Genomic DNA, 21,133 nt, shown 5'->3' on the forward strand with positions numbered 1-21,133 from the left:
AGTTCCAGGATTTTGAGTTAATGACAGTGAAAGAGTGGCAATAAAGTTCCAAGTCAGGATTCTGTGGGGTTTGGAGGGGAATGTGCAATTAGTGGTGCTCCCATGCATCTGTAGCTTTATCCTTCCAGGTGTAGAGACTGCAGGCTTGGAAAATGCTGAAGGTTGAATGTGGTGGATGGGGTGCAAATCAAGCAAGTGCTTTGTCCTTAATTCTACCGAGTTTGCTGAGTATTTTCAGAGCTGTACTCATCCAGGTAAGTAGAGAGCATTTTGTCACACTCATAACTTGTGTCTTGTAGAAACTAGATAGCATCGGAACAGCAATGATAAGCCACACGATGTTGATTGAGGAATGGAGCAATGGTAATGTCAATGATAAGGACAATTGCTGGATTCTCTCTGGCTAGAGATTTACAGACAAATGGAAAGTAACAGCATCACACATCAGCCCCGGTCTGGAAATTGCCTAGGTCTTGCAAATATGGACACAGGTAGCATCAGTACCAGAATCATCTGAATTACAGTCTGAATTACAATCTGCATTGTACAATAATCAACAAATATCCCTACTTCTGTCCCAGTGATTATAGAGAAGGCCATTGAAGCAGCTGAAGGTTGAACATGTAACACTATCCTGAGGAACTCCCGTAATGATGTCAAAGGGCTGAGGTGACTGGCCTCCAATGTCCTGCTTAGTACAAAGGACTCCAAGCAGGAGAGCTTTTCCCCAATTCCACCCAAGGATGTAATGAGGTCAGGTGGTGAGTCGCCCTGATGGAGTCCAGATTGAGTATGTGATGATTTCAGTTGCTAACACAATAGGAATCCAGAAGCTACAAATTAAACTCAACAACTCTACTCCATCCTTTTCCCTGCTTCTCCATCAAAAACACAGGCAAACTGATAATAAAACTGAATTTTAAATAAAATGTTATGTTCTAAAATAATAAAGGAAGGGTACAAAAACAAAGAAAATATGGTAAGTCTTCATAAAATGATCAAACCCAGCTTTTCAGCTGGAATGAGAGTTCTGAATCTGTGCATCACACGTTGAAAGAATTTCAGGACTTTGGAGAACCTGTGAAGATTGACACAAATAGTACATAAATAAGGGGCTTTGATGTTGTAGGTGTTGGCCTAGTGGTATTATGACTAGACTATTAATCTAGAAACTCGGCAACTGTTCTACTGTTGATAGTGAAATTTGAACTTAATTTTAAAAATCTGGAAGTAAGAATTGACTGATGACCATGAAACTATTATCGATCACCACAAAATCCCATCTGGTTCACTAATGTCCTTCAATAAAGGGAATCTGCCATCCACCATGTGCGAATCCAGAGCCATAACAAAGTGGTTGATTCTCAACTGCCCTCTGAAATGGACTAGCACGCCAGTCCGTTGTATCAACTGTTATGAATTCTCAACAAAACTTAGCATCGACCTAGGCACGAGAAAAAGCAAAAACAGCTCTGTGGGCCCTGACATTGCCAAGTTATGAACCTGTGTGTATGGCACATCCCATAGACCACTATCACCATCCCTGAATATGTTTTGGCCCACGGCAAGACAACCAGAAGTAGTGGCACAATGGCTTACAGTCAGGAGGAGAATTTCAAAGTCCACCACCAAGCATGGCTTGGCAGCAGCACTACTGATTGAGCTGGTTGGGTCCTAAATGACACGGCTGCTAGAGTGGGCCTAAAACAGGTTGTGAGGGAACCAATAAGGAAAAACATACCTGATCAATTGATGAGGATGAGGTCAACTGCAGATGCATCTGTTCATGACAGTATTGCTAAGAGTCATTACTGCACAGTGCTTATGGAGATGAAATCCTGCCTTTATATTGAGATTACGCTCCATTGTGCTGTGTGGCACTATTACCACACTAAATGGGACACACTTCCAATCGATTTAGTAACTCAAGACAGGCATCCATGAGGCAGTGTTGGCCACCAACAGTAGAACTATACTCCAGTACAATCTGCAACCTCATGGCCTGGCATATCCCCCACTCAACTATCATCATCAAGCCAATGTAAAGTGCAGAATGGCATGCCAGAAGCACCACCATGCATACATAAAAATAAGACATCAACTTGGGAAGCTACCTACTAGAATAACTTGAGAGCCAAACAGAATAGCAGTAATTGATAGACAGAGCTAAACAATCCCACATCCAACAGATCAGATCTGAGCTCGACAGTCCTGCCAAATCCAGTTGTGAATGGTGGAGGACAATTAATCAACTCAAATGTGGTGGCGCTAAAAACATTCCCATCCTTACTGGTGGGAGAGCTTAGCATGTCAGTGCATAAGACAAGGCAGAAACATTTGCAGCAATCTTCAGCCAGAGGTGCCAAGTGGATGATCTATTTGTCTCCTCCAATGGTCCCCTGCATCACAGATAAGGGTCTTCAACTAATTTGATGCAATCATGAGATATCAAGAAACAAATGGAGGCACTGGATGCTGCAAAGGCTATGGGCCCCAACAACATTCAAGAACTGCACTCCAGAACATTCTTCAACTTGTTCCAGCACAGGTAGAACACTGGCATCCATCCAACAATGTGGAAAATTGCCCAGAAATATCATGTACAAAAAAAAGGACAAATATAACTCAATCAATTACCACCCCATCAATCTACTCTCGAGCATCAGCTAAATTATGTAAGGTGTCATTAAGTGCTGTCAAGTAGCATCTGCTCAGCAACAACCTGTTCACTCTCACAGTTTTGGTTCTGTCAAAGCCACTCAGCTCCTGACCTCATCATAGGCTGCATTCAAACACAGACAAAAGTGCTGAATTCCAGGTGAGATGAGAGTGACGGTTCTTGTCCTCAAATTTGCCTTCGACCAAGTGTGGCATCAAGGAACCTGAGCAAAAGTGGAATCAGTAGATATCTGGAGGCAAACGCCCTGGTGATTAGAGGACACAGGAATTTGGTTGTGTTTGTTGCAGTTCAATCATTTTAGCGCGTTCTTCTAGGCCCAACTATCTTCAGTTGCTTCAATCACTTTCCCTCCATGAGGTCAGACGTGGGCATGTTCACTGACAACAGCACAATATTCAGCATCATTTCGACTCCTCAAATACTAAAGCAGTCAATGTTCAAATACAACAAGATCTGGACAATATCCAGGCTTGGGCTGACATTCATAACAAAATGCCAGACAATGACTGTATCTAATAAGGCACGATGTAACCATCATCCTTGATATTCAATGGTGTTGCCACCAGTGAATCACTTGCCAATCAACAAACTGGGGATTACCACTGCCCAGAAATCAACTGGACTTGCCATATTAATCGAAGTGGCTGGAACAGCAGGAGAGAAGCTCGGAACACTTCAAACAACTCATCTCCTGACTCCCTTAAATCTCACAGGATCCTGGAATCCCTAGAGTACAGAAAGAAGCCGTTCAGTCCGTAAAGTCCGCATTAAACCTTCAAAGAACATCCAAGGCAGACCAGCCCCCTACCCTATCAGTGTAAACCTGCATTTACATTTGTTAAGTCACCTAATCCGGACATTACAGAGCAATTTTGCATGGCCAGTCCACCTAAATCCTTTGGAATGTGGGAGGAAACTAAAGCACCCAGAGGAATCTCCACACAGGCACAGGGAGAACGTGCAAATTCCATACAGTCATTTAAGCATGGAATTGAGTCCAGGCTCCTGCACCAAGGCAAGAGTGTTAATCAGAGCCATCACGTCACCTCAATCTATCCACCATTTTTAAGGTGCAAGTCCAGAATGTGACAGAATATTCTCCAGCTGTCTGGATGAATGAAGCTCCAATAACACAGGTCGTCTGACACCATCCAGGATGAAACTGCACACTTGATTGGCACATCTACAAGCATTCTCTCACTCCACCAACTCTCAGCAGCAGTATGTGCTGTCTACAAAATGCACTGCAGGAATTCAAAGATCCTTAGATATCCAAGTTGATAACCACTTTCATCAAGAAAGACAATGGCAGCGCCACAGAAACACTGTCACTTGCAAGTTTCCCTCCAAATCATTCATCATCCTGTCTTGGAAATACACTGCCATCTTTCAGTGGGTCAAAGCCCTGGAATTCCCTCCTTAAGGGCATTGTGGGTCTACCTATGTTACATGGACTGCAGTAGTTCAAGGAAGCAGCTCACCACCAACTTCTTAAAAGCAACTAGTGACAGGCAATAATTGCTGGCCAGCCAAAACTGCCCACATCCCACAAGTGAATTTAAAAAATGCTGGAATTGTTTTCTTTCAGGTAGAGGTTAAAAGGAAAGGTTACAGACATGTCAAAATCATAAAGCGCTTTGATGCAGTAAAGGGGAGAAAGGTAATTCAATGGCAGGAAGGATGGCAACTTAGACCACAAATTTAAGACGAGTGACAATGAAAAATAATTTTTTTTTGAAAGGATCATGCTCATTGTGATCTGGAACACACTGCCCAGAAGGACACATTAAGTTTCCAATAGCAACGTTCAAAAGGGAATTAGATACATACTTGAAAAGGAATAATGTTCTGGGCTATGGGATAAGAACAGAGGAATGGTCAATCCTAAAGTGAATGCTCTATGACTGGCCTCCTTCAGTACTGCACAATTCTATAATATTTCATATTATTACTTACAACCAGTTCATGAAAAGCACTTTAGGAAGTGGAGGATTAGACTAACACATAAATAGAAAGCAGGACATAACACCAGCACTTCACCGGAGGCTCACTGATGTTACCTAGAATGGTGACGAAACGTCTGAAAACTAACCTTCCAGCTCAGCGAGCAAACTTACATCCAGAACCTCATCCTGAGCTACAAATCTTCTCAAAACTTGCTAAGACTAACTACTAACGACAGTCTGATGAAAAACATGATAATGAAGACAAAGGACAAGGTGATGTGAGAGTCATATGACAGATGCTCACCCTAGATACTTGGGATTACAAAAATGAGGGAAAGTTGAACACATGGACCACTGAAGACAATGATAATGTAGGCACATACTCAATGAAGAAGCAAAGAAAAGAGGGGCTGCTTACTTCAAGGAGCTACAAAACAGCACCAAAGCAGCAAATCAGGAGAATAGAAGGTGGACCCAAAAATTAACCTCTGGTGATTGACAATGTAAAAGTGGAAATGAGAGAAGTCCTGAACCAAACACAAAACAAAGACTTCAGGAGCAGCCCAGGAAGGGATTTGGTACATGGGCACTGAAGTCTGTGTTATCTGTTCAAAGTAATCAGGCCAAGGCAAGTTTGCCAACTGGAGGAAGAGAAAATGTTCTACTAATCTGAACACAGAAAGGACGTGTTCAAGAATGAAAAAACTACCACCACACCTTCAAAGTGTGGGAGTGTGTGACCAACTGTCACCTAAGAATGATAGTGGTCAGGTTTTGGCAATTTGGTTTCATGGCATTTTTACCTGGTCATCATGAAAGGATCAGCAAAGGAAGGATACTTGCAGTCAATCTGAAATGTTTCTTGCTAAGATCTGGCAAAAGGTGAACCATCAATTTATATCCAATTCGTGACCACAGATATCAGGTCAACTAAAACTGCATCCAATTTTCATTCTTCAGAGCTCAGGTAACATGCACCAAGATTAAAGTTTATTTTCAACAGCATTTAATTGAAGCGAGCAGACGACAGATACTTTTGTGATGTGTATGCCGATATTTCAGGCAAGTCCAATTTCTAAACTCTGCCATTAATGCAACAGCTACCAAACTTAATCAATGTTTGATATGCTCATGTGGCATTGATGCTTACTACCGGAAATGGCCCAATATTCAGACTTGTAGATGAATGTCCAAATTAATGGCACATTCATCAGATGATCACTATATCTCAGTTCTCGCTTTGTCCTTATCACATTCATACCAAAAAGTGTTGCATTTTAAAATAAAGTGTTACTGCATTGAAAGAATTTAAGCTAAAATGTTACATTCATATAATTTTCACGTTGAGCTATGCAATGGTTCAGATTATGACCTCATGCTTTTTGTCCCCAGATAATCCAGGCTGTGCATGCTTGTCAAGTAATAATTAGCTGGAATTCCTGAAATTTGATTGAGGTACGTTTGGTATGTGTTTTTGTCTTGTGGTTACCGAAATCTTGAGAGATAATTGGGACTCCACAATAAGTTTAAGTTTATGCAGCAATTAATTATGTACCCATTTCAACATCAGAACTACTCCCGCCACCAAAATCTATTACGACACTGCAAACATGTTGGCATTTATGATTTCTCACAATAACCATGCAGGAAAAAGAATTATAAAAATTTTAAAATAAGTCAGCAAGTCTGCATCTCTCATCCAAGTTCCCCCTCCCTGTTCTGTCTAGTCAAATCTGTCAGCTGGTTGAATTTTACCCGCTCCGCCCTCCCCACAGCTGCCACAGTTTCACTTTCTGCTCATCTGATCCAGTTCACTATCCAATGACATTCAGGCTATATTGTGTCAAGGTACCAGTTAAATTTCATATCAGGCAAGAGCAATTTAGTCTCTTTGATACTGAAGTCTAAAATGTTCCCATGCAACTCATAACATTAAATAAAAACAACGCACCATGGAAGTTCAATGTCTGAAATTAAAAACAAAAAGCTATAAATATTCAACTGATCAGCAGATATCCATTGCAAGAAACACAACATTTGATGACCTTCCAATATAACACCAGACCCATTTGCAAACATACCCCCAGTCATCAAATCCCCTACACAGCCCCTCCGTTCATGTTAATGCACCCACTGTGGGTTGTTGCTGTTGTTCTGACAAAATGTCACTGACCTGAAATCTTACTTCTATTTCAGCATCCAAACGTGCTGTCTAGCACCCCAAATACTTTCAGTGCTTCCTGCTTCCAGTCCAAGACTTTTTGCACTCTCTACCGACTCTGGATATACTGCATCAAACACAAAACCTAAATACTGAGAAATATCTGTCCTCATCATTTTCCCAAAAACGGTGTACGGGTGATCTCACAACCCAGACACATTGCAGTGAGCACCAAGAGCACAGTAAATTCAGTTCCGCAAGTCCACAACATGGCTTGATTCATTTGCTGCAGTTCTCCCAGCAATGCCTGTGCAATACAAACCCCACCCCTACATTACGTACCTGCTCTGCCAGCAGCTGCTGTCTCTGAAGATATTGCTGCTTCTGCTGCTCCATCAACTGTAACTGCTGCTCTCGTTGCTTCTGATCCATCAAAATTTGCTGCTTCATGGCGACAGCCTGCTGCTGGGTACCGATGTATGCAGCATTTCCATGGTTACCAGCGATAGAAGCAGGTGGAGGCTGAGTGCCTGGACCTGATGCCTGGACAGAGTTTGATGTCCTGGTGACAGTTCCAGGATTTTGATCCTATTAAAAGTGCATACAATTATTACACAGAATTATACAGAGCTGACAGCAACGCAAAACGTTCAACGATAGGGTCACTGGTATTCATTGTACCCCCTTCCACCTACTTTATCTCAACCTATCTTCATACCTTCTTTTTCTTTCTTCCTTAGATTTTAAATATGAAGTTCTACCCATTCTCCCAGGCAAAAAATTCTCTCCCAAATTCTTTATTGAATTTATTTTCCTCAAGCTTACCCGATCAAATATTTTCCTAGTCTTAAATTTACCCATTTAATAGCTCTCTCTCTTTACTGCTGCAAATCAGAGCAGGCACTAACACTTTTTTTACAGCTCTGTTGTCCTTGAACACAACTTTGTCAAAGAAGCCGAAATGGAAATTCAGACAAAAACTGATTTATATTGGGGTGGTGGTTATGGAATTCAATTGATCAGCATGTTAAAAGACACCCTGGTATAAAGCTAGAGACAGATGGGAGAAACTAAAAATGCTACTCAGACCACTACATAAATTCAGGGTTCTATCGTACAGACAAGGCAAACAAAGGCAGGTAGTTAAGGAAATTCAGTGCACACACGGGAGTTGACAGCGGGAAGCTGGAGAAGCAGGTATAAGAGTGTGTTTGCTCCTTTTGCAATGCTACCCCTTAGCCCTCTAGGAGTAGCGTTTTACTCAACTACTGGGAAAAGAGGTGAGCATTTGATGTGTATCTGGTAAGCGATAAAGGTTTATCACAAACCTAAAAATAGAATAAAGTTAACGAAACAAAAAAAGATCTGAATACTGAAATAATTAAAACTCATTAAGGATGAAACAAAATGATGTTTTACAGCTGCACATGGGAACGTCTGGATAAAATTTTGATCCAGAGCAAACATGTCTGCAATAAACATTTTGTCCGAGTAGCTTTGGCTCCGTTTTCAAGCTGGAGGCTGAACTATAGATACAGTAATATAACAGGAAAGTTACCTTGATTCTTCATTTCAGAAGGTTGTTGCAGCATTGGGGATGGGGAGTTTCAATTTTTTCAGTGGATGTGAACACGATGGTGTGACTGCAAGTGAAGTAGATAAAGGGATCCAGAAGGCAGGAGTCCCTGCAAACGTCCAATAGATAGGAGGTACTCTCAACTGGCTGGTATGACAACAGGGGTTGGAGAGTAAATGAGCAAACTGACAAAGGTGCAGGAAGCCAATCAAGTGGCAAAAGCAACGCGGAACGTAGTGGTAGTAGAGAATAGTACAGTGAGGGGGATTGATATCATTCTCTGCAGCCAAGACTCAGAGGCTGTGTTGAGAGCTGGAGATGAACTTGCAGTAGAAAGGGGAGGATCTAACAGTCATGGTACAGGTCAATACAATTTAAATTGAACAAAGTAAGAATGAGGAACTAGTTTTACATAGAAAAAATATGAGAAGTTAGACATTAAATAAAAAAGCAGAATCTCAGAGTATTCCCTCTCAGCTAGGTGGCTGCTCAGAGGTTCAACGCATGTCAACTGGTGTACTGATACATTGACTTCTTGTTTCAGAAGTCATTGCCTTATATGGACCTTGAAGATCTGCATTCCAAAAAAGAAAATTAGGAGGACTGTTCTCAATTATAAAAATATCTGGACAATCCAAATGGCATGCAAACAGCTTCTGGTACATAAAATCAGAGATGACATAGAGCTCTAAAGGTTGGTTTGGGGAAAGTGGGTTCCAGTTGCTGGTGCACTGGTACCAGTAATGGGGAAAGTGAGGCTTTATCATTGGAACATTCTATAGGTGAACTATGCTAGCCCAGTGTTCCAGCAAACTACATAACTAGTAGAGGGTGCTTAGAACTAGATAATGAGGCAAGGAGTTGAATGTGCAAACATAAGGCAAATCAAAGAGTAAAGACAAGGTAAGAAAAGCAAATACTAAAGCAGGAAAATGAGTCAGAGAATGAGAAGAGGAGACTGTGAAGAAAATAGGAATACACCAGTCAAGCCTAGAAGCTACAAAAATAACAAAATGCAAAACTGAACACTATGTTTTGGAATGTGGATAACAAAGTAACAAGTTGATGGTGCACAATAAAGTAAATAAATTCTGCAGATCTAGCAGCACCCGTGAAGAAAAAAACAGTTAATGTTTTGGGTCCGGTGACCCTTCCTCAGAACGGTTCTGAGGAAGGGTCACCAGACCTAAAACGTTAACTGTTTTTTCCTTCACAGGTGCTGCCAGATCTGCTGAGCTTTTCCAGCAACCTTGTTTTTGTTCCTGATTTACAGCAGCCGCAGTTCTTTCAGTTTTTATAAGGTAAATAAATCGATGTGCTGGCTAATACAAACAAATGGCTGCAGGATGACAATGATTTGGTCTCAAAAAGGGGTACCTGATAGTCAAGAAGAAAATAAAGCTAGGCAAAAGTGAAGGGATAACATTATTGATCAAGGATGCGGCACTTGTGCAACAGATAACCTTAATTCTGGAGAACAGGACACAATAGCTTTGGGTGAAGATGAGGAAGAGTAGGGGAGACAAGTTACTAATTGGAGTGGTCTACAGGCCCCTAAACAGTAAGCACAATGTTGGACAAAACACTCAAGTAGTGATAAACGGATGGTAATAAGTATGGGTGACTTTAATCCACATATAAACTGGAAAAATCAAACTGGCAGCAGTAACTTGCACAAAGAGCAAGTTTTGAGATATTTGCTTGGAGCAGCACAATCAGGAACTGACAGAGAGACAGGATCACCTGAAACTTGGGTAACATGACAGGGTTAATAAATGATCTCAGAGTAAAAGCACTCCTAGGTGGCGGCAATCACAATGTGATTGCATTTTACATCCACTTTGAATGGGAGACACTGGATCTAGGACTAGATCTGACAATGAAATAACAGCAATCATGTGGGCGACTGTGCAGGCATGAAAGGTGAGCTAGAAGTGAACTGACATACTAAACTGAGATAGATTAGAAAGATTGGTATTGATATTTAGTGGCAGACATTTAAGGGGATACTTTAGGATACTTGAAATAAGTATATTCTTTCAGTAAAGAAAATAGTTAAAGGCAGGACATACCGGCTGTCATTAAATACACAAGTCAGGGTAAGCATCAAACTGCAGGAATAAACATGACTGCATAAAGTTGACAGATCAGATGACTGATCAGAATATAAATGACAGCAGAGAATGACTGAAAAATTGATCAGGACATGACAGAAAGCTAGCTACAAATATAAAAATGGATAGCGAGAGTTTCTGCAGGTACTTAAAAAGGAAATTACAATAAAGTGAGTGTTAAGGCCATAAGACATAGGAGCAGAAATTAGGCCATTCAACCCATTCAGTCTGCTCTGTCATTCAATCATGGCTGATAGGTTTGTCAGCCCCATTCTCCCGCTTTCTCCCCGTAACCCTTGATAATCAACAGCCTATCTATCTCAGTCTTAAATGTACTCAATGACCTGGCCTCCACAACCTTATGTGGCAGTGAATTCCATAGATTCAACACTCTTTGGCTGAAGTAGTTTCTCCTTAACTCCATTCTAAAAGGTCTTCTCTTTACTGTAAGGCTGTGCTCTCAGGTCCTGGTGTCCCCTACCAATGGAAGCATCTTTCCAACACCCACTCTGTCCAGGCCATTCAGTATTCTGAAAGTTTCAATTAGATCGCCCCTCATCCTTCTAAATTCCAATTAGTACAGCCCCAGAGACCTCAAACATTCCTCTCATGTTAAGCTTTCCATTCCTGGGACCATTCTCATGAACCTCCTTTGAAACCGCTCCAGGGCCAGTACATTCTTCCTGAGGTATGGGACCCAAAGCTGCACACAACTCTCCAAATGTGGCCTGATCAGAGCTTTATAAAGCCTCAGTAGACCATCCCTGTTTTTATATTTAAGTCCTCTCAAAATAAATGCCAACATTGTGTTTGCTTTCCTGACTACTAACTCAACCTGCAAGTTTACCTTCAGAGAATCCTGGACAAGAACTCGCAAGTCTCTTTGCACTTCAGACTTCTGAATTTTCACCCCATTTAGAAAACAGTCCATGTTTTTATTCTTCTTACCAAAGTGCATGATCTCACACTTTCCCACATTGTACTCCATCTGCCACTTCTTTGCCCACTCTCCTAATCTGTCTAAATATTCTGCAGCCTTCCCACCTCGTCAATACTACCTGTCCCTTCACCTATTTTCATATCATCTGCAAACTTAGCCAGAATACCCACAGTTCCTTTATCTAGATCATTAATGCACAAAGTGAAAAATTGTAGTCCTTGGTCCTTTAGAGAGTGAGGATGGAGATTTAATAATAGTGAGAGGGAATTGGTGAATGAAATGTTGCTTCTGACATGACAACACAGAAAATTCCAACAGCGGCTTTAAATCAGGAGATGGAAAGGATAGGGGAGCTTACTAAAATGATGATAATAAACAAACTGATGGCCTACTGACGAGTCTTTTGAATTTTTCAAAAAATTCATTCACAGAATGTGGGTGTCAACATTTATTTCCCATTCCTAGCTGCCTTTGAGAAGGTGGTGGTAGGCTGCCTTCTTGAACCTCTGTAGCCCATCTGGGTATAACTGAATGGCAGTTAAGAGTCAGTCAATGGTGGGACTAGAGTCACAGGTAAGCAAATGACTGGCTAAGGACAGCAATTCTCCTCCCTAAAGGGCAGTGATGAACCAGACACAATTTTATGGCAATTGCCATGACCATAATTACATTTTTTAATTTTAGATTTTTGCTGAACTCAAATTCTGCTATCTGCCATGATGGAATTTGAACTTCTGTCCCCAGAACAGATTATTAGTCTAATGACAATACCACTAGGCCATCTATTATTATATAGGCTACTGCCAAAAATAAATGCTTAACTGTGAAGGGTTAACATAGAAAGATGATTAGCTGGGTGACAGTAAACTGAATATGCATAAATGGCTATTTCTTATTAATGGCTAAATGGCAAGGGACAGAGGCGGCAGGGGGGATAACAGAATCAGAGAAAGAAGTGTTGAAGTATGGCAGATAGGATTTCAGTTGTAGTCTTGACTCCAGAATGGTATGCTGACCCTGGCAACCCGGCAATCAAGTTTGTAATTAAGGCTGAGATAGACAGATTTTGGAGTTAGTCAGGGAATCAGCCACAATAGGTAAAAATATAGGGAGCCTAAAAAGATACATGATAGATGATAGAAGATAGAAGATAGAACATAGAACAGTACAGCGCGGAACAGGCCCTTCGGCCCTCGATGTCGCACCAACCTGTGAACTAATCTAAGCCTATCCCCGTACACGATCCCATCATCATCCATATGCTTATCCAAGGACTGTTTAAATGCCCCGAATGTGGCCGAGTTAACGACATTGGCAGGCAGAGGGGATTTAATAGAGACATACAGGATGATCAGAGGATTAGATAGGGTGGACAGTGAGAATCTTTTTCCGAGGATGATGACATCAGCTTGTATGAGGGGGCATAGCTACAAATTCAGGGGTGATAGATTTAAGACAGATGGCAGAGGCTGGTTCTTTACTCAGAGTGGTAAGGGACATGGAATGAGCCAAAAGCAGAGAAAAGTACATGACTGCTAGGATACAGACTTGGATGTAAGATAGGCAGAATTGCCATCTCGATTCTGGTTACAGGGTATTCAGACAACAGCTGGTGAGGATGGGAATGGAACAGGAGGAGCAAGAGTTTGCAATATTGATCACGGAATCAATTATAGCAGTGAGGTGGGAAGATATTTTGGAGCAATCAAATGGTGCCACATGGGTAGCAGTGGGGGAAAAAAAAATGCAAATATACTTCTGGATGTGCTCTAGTGAGCCCCCAGTCAAGCGACAGATGATCAAAACAAACGCAATTTCAAAAAAGTTTAACAATAAAGCAGTAGTAGTATTTCAGTAGTTAAAATTTCCTAACTGGTATAATTATAGCATGCTAGACAAGGAGGGAAAATAAATCTTACACTGCATCCACAAGAACTTGTTTTTTTTCAGCCGGTACATAGAAAGCCCAACAAGAGCAGTGCAGTCCTGGCTAAAAAATTTGAAAATCAGCCCAGGCAGATAGAAAGTGTATCAGTAGTGGCCACAATTCAGATTTAGGATGCGTATGGAAAAGGATAAGGATGTGCCAGGAATAAAAGATTCTACATTGGGAGAAGACCAAAGAAACAATGTGGCACAAGTGATCTGGAAGCAACAACCTACAGGAAAAAATAATAGTGTGGAGCTGGATGAACAGGGCAGGTCAGGCAGCATCAGTTCAGCAAGGTTGACATTTTGGGTCAGGGCTCTTCTTCAGGAATGGGGAGGGGGAAGGGAGCTCAGAAATAAACAGAGGAGGGGTGGAGCTGGGCAAAGTAGGTGGAATAGCGACAGGTGAGTGTAGGTAGGGAGTGGTGGGGAATGGTCAGTGGGATGGGAGGGGCGGATAGGTGGGAGAGATGATGGACAGCTTATGTCAGGTCAAGAAGGTGGGGATAAGGGAGGGTTGAACATGGGATGAGGCTGGGGAGATTTTAAAACTGGTGAATTCCCTGTTTTTAGGATCCTCCCCAACCCCAGCCTCATCCCTATGTCCAATGTTCCGCCTCATCCACACCTCCTTGACCTGACACAACCTGTCCATCTTGTCTCTCACCTATCCACCTTTCCCATCCCGCTGACCAATCCCCACCATTCCCTACTTGCACTCATCTATCGTCAAGCCACCTGCATTCTCCAGGCCCACTCCTCCTCTATTTATTTCTGAGCTCCCTTCCCCACCACCCCCCTCCATGCCTGTAGAATGATCCTGACACAAAACGTCAATTTTCCTGCTCCACTAATGCTGCCTGGCCTGCTGTGTTCTTCCAGCTCCGTACCGTGTTACCTCTGACTCCAGCATCTGCAGTTCTTACTATCTCTGAACTTACGGATAAAACTGTCAGAGCAGTGCAGTGCAATAAAGGAGAAAGTAACATAGAAACATTGAAGATTGGAGCAGGTGAAGGAGATAGTTACAGAAAATATGTCCTTGTAAAGACAAGGGCTGGGACTGAGACTAGAGAATCATGGATGTAAGGGGATCTGGCAGTAATTTTCAAATCTTTTCCAGCAGTGAAGTGCCAGAGGACTGCCAACATTTTTCCACTGTTAAAACGGAGGAAGGTATACAGCAGGAAATTACAGGCCAATCAGTCTAAAATGGATGGAAAGAAGTTATCAGTGCCTTAAAGGGCAGACTGTACCAGCATGCTGAGGGGCAGACTGATCAGGGATAGCAGGTAAATGTGGATGTTTCTGCTTCCAGTGAGGTTTTTCAGGTTTTGATGGTTGGTCCTTACTGTTTGTAGTGTATATCTATGATTTGGACTGAAAAGCCAGGGGAAGGGTTTTTAAGAATTGATTGGGTGAGAAATACAAAGAAGGACAGCCGTAAAATGCAGAAGGTTATCAGTTCCTAGTCAGGTAGGCCAAATCCTGAAAATGTGAAGTAATGTACTTCAGGATGGTTAGCAAGGCAAAGGATTATGCCACGAATCATAGGATCCTGAAAAGTACTGAAGGCTATAAGGAGATGGCAAGAAATGAAGATGCTGGAGTCAGAGATAACGATGTGGAGCTGGAGGAACACAGCAGGCCAGGCAGCATCAGAGCAGGAAAGTCGATGTTTCAGGTCAGGACCAGAGGGATCTTGGTTTGTATATCGATGGATTCCTTAAGGTGGTGCAGGAGGCAGATAAGATGGCTAAGGAGGCTTATTGCCAGTGAGTTTGCAATTTACAAATACTTGTACTTACAAACACAATCCTACACAAATTGTAATTTTAAAGACTGACACAGGAACTTGTCCTTGCAATTTCAAATGGCTATTTTGTTGCATACGTCACTGTGCTCCAACCTGTGTGCAAACTGACTTATGAACACACTCAGGAACAGAATCCAGGGATGCCTGCCCTTGCTGTTATTAGATGAGGCTAAGTAGCATAGAATATGAGAGCAACAAGGTTATCCCAGAATTATATAAAACACCGGTTAGGCCACAAATGGTGCACTATATGCAGGTACAGAAAGGATGCAATTGAACTAAAGAGGGTGAAGAGAAGATTTACTGAGATGCACCCAGCTGGAAGTTTCGAGAAATGAGGAAGATTAGATTTGGCTGGCGTTGTTTTCATTTGTAGCAGCAAAAGTTGCAAGACAAACTGTTAGAGGTGCACTCGACGTTATGCGGGTAGGTTGGATAGGAAGGCACTTTCCTTATTAGTACAGGAGTCAATGACCAAGGGACAAACATTTAAGGAAAGTAAAAAGCAAGATCTTTCAAAAAAAACCTTAGACAGGAGTCTTGAACTCACTGCTTGAAAGTGTGATTGAGACTCGTAACATTTAAGCAGTATTTATTTATTCACTTCTGTTGCCATGGCCTCAGGGTGACGGAGCACATGGCGACAGGGTAAAATTTGGGAACTGGGATTCGTGTAGTCAGATCTTTGTTGACTGGTGCGGACATGATGGTCAAATGGTCCGCTTCTGAGCTGTGAACATCTGGCTTGACTAAAGGTCTTGGTAAGGTGATGTGCAAAGGATTGCGTTCCAGTCCAAAATTAGAGACACTATTTTATGATTAGGGGTTGTCTTTTTAAGACAAAGGTGAAGATAACTTATTTTTGAGAATTGTGCAACTTTTGAACTCTGCCTCAGGCGATGGAGAAAGTGGAGTCATTGGATATTTTTAAGTCAGAGGCAGATAGATTTCTGTTAGGTAAGGGAATAGAGATTACCAGGAGTAGATGGGAATGTCGAATTTGAAACACAAACACAATCGTTATTATTACTGAATGGTGGATCAGGTTCAAGGAACCAATTTGTTTGTAAAAACCTATTAGGAGTGTTGCAAGGAAAAGTATTATTCATAAGACAATATGCAATAGATGTCCATAAGGAATACTGATTACATTAATTTTGTGGAAATACAGAAGAACATTTACAATCTTACAATACGAGCTAAATTCAGTGGGAGCTTTCCGGCTGCAATACCAAAATCAATTAATTGTAAAACATCAAATCCGTGGAACATCTTAATTTCATTTTCAAGGAGATGTGATTAACCTTCCCTAAAGTCACCAATTCATACTTATGGCAGATTTCATGGTCAATATCATTGTTCTGGGATCCTTAGGCTCATGCAAGAACAATGACCGCAAGCGCCTGAAGACTATTTCACCACATACAGTGAAAGTCAGCTCATTGAGAAGGGCATGTGGTTCCTGTGATATCTAACTGGACTCCTAATCCATAGGTCCAGGTTAATGCTTTGGTGATATGGGTTCAATTGACATCTTGGCAGGCAGTGAAATTTACATAATTCAAGTTGCAATTGAAAGCATAAAGGGTTGAATGGATTATGGGGTCCTGCTCTAGTCCCTATGGCATTAATGATTTGCTCCTTTGGACAGTGGTTGAGAATGACAATATTCTCCTATAATAGCGTCTTACAACTGCAGCGTTTGTTGATGCTCACAATCTAGCCTCAGAATGTGAGATGAAACCAAACCAAACCAAACGTCAGTCAATGCTTTCAGCAAGGGAAGATTAAAAGGAAGATTTGGAAATAAGGGAAACACATGCTGCTGTCAAATTACTAGTTTCTAGGGCTTTTCATATAAATGAACAACTCTTACCTGGCTGTGCTGCAGAAGAGGCCTGTATGTAACAGCACCCTGGGGAAGCTCCTTTTGTTTCAACAGCATTCGTTTCTGCTCATCACTGAGATGGGAAAGTGTCTGCTGCTGTCTCACATAGGCAAACATTGCAGTTTTGTTGTGGTTAGGTGGCACGGCTCTTGGATTGTTATCCATCTCAAAATGAGTTAACCGTTTAGTGTTGGCATAGCTTAGCAGAGGAGCCTGGCTGTTTGTGGAATTTTGACCCAAAGTGTTAGGCTGATGGCTTAACATTGGAACACGATTTGGCTGAAGGTAATTACCACCAGCTTTTGGAGAGCTCTTTGGCTGCACACTGGTCATTGGAAGCTTTTGGTTGAAGTCTTGTGGGTACAGTGAAGGACTGTTAGGTTTCTCGAGGCTGTAGGGTCCACCAAGAGGGCTTTGGGTAGGTGCTGCTGACCAGTTTGGTACCTGATTCGACGGGGGGTGCTGCATTTGCTGTTTCTGTAGGAGTTGTGCTCTTTGCTTCTGTTTAGCAGCCATCTGCTGCAGCTGCTGTGCAGGAGACCGTTCCACAGATGGCCCTGCCTTCCCAGGCAACAGGGTGCTAGACTCCGGTCTTATTGAAAGCTGAGTCGGGCGTGTTGTTTGTGCCATAGCCTGAGAAATACCAGCTCCTGAAGGGACTGTATTAATAGGAGCGACAGATACACTTGAAAATGAAGGTCCTGATGCAGATGGTCTAGTTTGCGAAGATCCTTTTTGCTCGTGCTCAAAGGAAGATGGAGAAATCTCAGTTTTTATTGTTAAGCTGTCTTGTAAGGTTGTTTGATCAGAAGAACCAGCCGGTTCAATATCCTTTTTGTCCTCAAAATCTTCATTGAAGAGATCCTGTATATCTTGGTCTGGCACAGATCGGTTTAGCTCATCAAACAATTCCTGCCACTCTTGTTCATTCAAATTAATATCTGGAAACATGTTATTCTGAGACAGAGAAGCGCCTGCAGGGTTCATACCATGTAAATCCAACATAGACTCCTGTTTAAGTTCTTTAATAAGAGTGAACCCATCAGCACCATCACAGTTCCCATTCACCTGCACACTGGAGTCAGGAATATTTTCTTTCTTCACATTATCCAAGCCCAAGGAATGGTTTCCATTGCTTTGTGTGCTCTCTCCAATTACAGTTCTTTTGTCACGTTGGTGCAGCGGAGACATTGGTGGCATGCCATTAGAAGATGCATTAACTGCAAGCAATCCTGATGCATCTTCTCCATTCAATCGGAGTTTCTTAGGGCTTGAATAGCTCCCATCTTCAAATCCATTTTGTTGATCTCCATTCAAAGATGAGCCATCAACCATCAATTTCTTCTTCACTCTCTCGTGAAGCTGCATTAAAACAAGAAAATTAAAACTAGGGCATTGAGTTAAATTAATATTTAACATTGACAAAAAGTCTGTAATCAATCTGCCAACTTTAAATGAGATTGGACAAGCCTAAATAATTAGATTTTAAAAAGGCAGACACAACAATAGTTTAGGAATAGGAGGATGGCATTTAGCCCCTCAAACCTGTTATCATACAACAAGATCATGACTGATCTGCAGTCAAATTCTACTTTCAAAGCATCTTTATTTAATAATCTATCAATTTACAATATATGTTAACAACTTAGAAAAAGAGGCAGAGTAATATATTTAATTTTCCAAATAATATGAAGCTAGGGGGTTGCAATAGATTTAGACAGGTTACGTGATTCATCCAAGTAGCATATGGAGTATAACTTGGAGAGGTGTGGAGTTATTCACACTGATAATAAGAATATAACTGTAGAACTTTTTTTTAAAAAGGCATGAAACTTCAATGCTGGTGTTAGACAAACTTGCCTGTACTCACGTAAGAACACTAAATGTCATTACGCAGACCCAGTAAATAATTTTGAAAAAGTGGCTGGTTTTAACGTTGGGGGTTGGTGTGGGGGAGGGGGGGGGTTGGTTGGCTGTGGTTACAATACGGAAACCTTACTATAATCAAACGGGCTTTGTGGAGACCCTACCTTGTAACACTTCAATTTTATTACCCATTTTTGAGGAAGAATATATCGTAATGGCACTTCAGCAAAGGCTCAGTTGATTAGACTCTGGGTGAAAGGACTCCTATGAGGGGGGGCTGGGTCAAGATTCTCTGGCATTTAGAAGAATGAGCTCACTGAAATATTCAAGATTATGAAGGTACTTAGAGTGGACAGCAAGACCTTTACCATGAACTGAAGCATAATCATACTGAAATATAGTAGAAAAGGATCAAGAGACCACTTGGTTTACTCTTGCTTTTCTTTTGTGTTCTCATGGCTAAGGGGAGGAAATTTCTTCAATTTTGCTGAAAAGGACACATAATATTGAACCTTTACATTCTGCATTCCAAGACAGATGCAAGAACAGCAAAGCTAACAGTATATTTTGCTAGGAGAAAGAGTCACCTAAAACACAAACTTTGGAATTTTCAACTGCAGATTATGGATGTGCACCATTGAATTAAAATGATATAACGTGGAGAATAAATGCATCCGACTAAGGAACAGGAAATGAAAATAGGCCTGAAGCCCAAGATCAGCCTGAATGACCTTGCAATCTGCTCCTGTTCCTTATCCCTTAAATTTTAAGTTAGTGAATTGATGCTGATAATCAATTGTCATTTGTGGAACGGTGCTCAAATTTCTGCCAGCCTTCACATTTCTAATTTCTGTTCTGAAAGGTCCAGCTTTAATTTTATACCTCCCGTCTTTCCAGTCAGTGGAAACTATTTCTCTCAAACTAACCATGCACTCCTCTTAATACCTTAAACTTCAAGTAAATAATGGCTTAACTTTCTAAGTTCCAGTAACCCTAGTTTGTACAATGTCTTTTGTAATTCAAACCTTGAATTCTAGGTCATTATTAACATTTGAAATTTGAACTACATCATGCATCTTTTGCTTCATTCCTCCATTATTTCTTTTAAATGTAGAATTCCATAACTCTGGATAAGATACGTAAAGTACTCAAATTCCTTTGGTTTCTCTGATTCCAAACCTCATAATGGAAGTTAACAAGCCAAATGGTTTTGATAAACTCTATTTTTGCAACCATGTGTCACGTGGTTCTTGTATCAGAATTAAGCATGCAAAAGATAAGAAAACATAGCAGAACATTGAGTTATACTCCTGTTGTGAACACAGCAAGAGTAAAAAGAGAGAACAACGTTTTAAAAATTGCCTAATGAAATGGTTGGAGGGAGTGCAAGAACAGGGAAAATATCATATTGTTGCAACACAAATTTAATGTTTCTTATTTTCTGAATGTGAAGAGTTGAAATTAGAAAGAAAGATTTTGCAGCAGAACTGTTAAACGGTACATTCTGTAAGTTTCAGTCATAGAATCTCTACAGTGTTGCTACAGGCCCTTCGGCCCAACAAGTCCACACCAAACCTCAGAGTATCCCATCCAGACCCATCCCCCTCTAAACCCACCTAATCTACACACCCCTGAACGCTACGGGCAATTTAGCATAGCCAATCCACCTAACCTGCACATCTTTGGAAACCAGAGCACCTGGAGGAAACCCACACTGACACGGAGAGAATGTGCAAACTCGATACAGACAGTTGCCCGAGTGCGGAATCAAACCCAGGTCCCTGGCACTGTGAGGCAGCAGTGCTCACCACTGTGCTACCGTGCCGCCCCGTTGAATTATCCTTTGGAAAAAATATTAACAGTTTTCAGCATTTAAAAACTGTCTCAAACGCATGCCAGTGATATGCAAATAAACAACATTCGTATGAAACTGCATTATACAAATGCAGCTGGTAACACTGGCTGACCATCTTATAGGAGTATTTGCTGTTCACCAGATAGTACTGAAGGTGTCTGGTGCCACCTATTGCTAAAACAATGCCACTGCTTTTAAACAACAGGGTGATACAACACAAAAGGGGACCATTTGTATACCCTGCCTGCATTACAACTTTTAGACGTTAAATAAAAGTGATTTTTAATTAGAGTTCAATTTACATGAATAGTAAACAACATATCTTACAATTTTCTTTTGTATGTGCAGGCAATTGTTTAAAA

At 41.3% G+C, this 21,133-nt stretch overlaps 1 protein-coding gene across 1 annotated transcript in view; it reads right to left on the minus strand.

Annotated features, from left to right (window-relative positions):
* Positions 1–21,133, minus strand: part of maml1 (mastermind-like transcriptional coactivator 1) — a 76,240-nt gene that overhangs the window by 14,497 nt on the left and 40,610 nt on the right. The window contains exons 2-3 of the mRNA XM_048543771.2: positions 17,039–18,412; positions 7,130–7,375 (exon numbers count right to left, since the gene is read on the minus strand). Coding sequence (XP_048399728.2) covers positions 7,130–7,375; positions 17,039–18,412 — 1,620 coding nt within the window. The remainder of the gene's footprint in view (positions 1–7,129; positions 7,376–17,038; positions 18,413–21,133) is intronic.

Source organism: Stegostoma tigrinum, chromosome 13 (genome assembly GCF_030684315.1).
Source record: "Stegostoma tigrinum isolate sSteTig4 chromosome 13, sSteTig4.hap1, whole genome shotgun sequence".
NCBI lineage: Eukaryota > Metazoa > Chordata > Chondrichthyes > Orectolobiformes > Stegostomatidae > Stegostoma > Stegostoma tigrinum.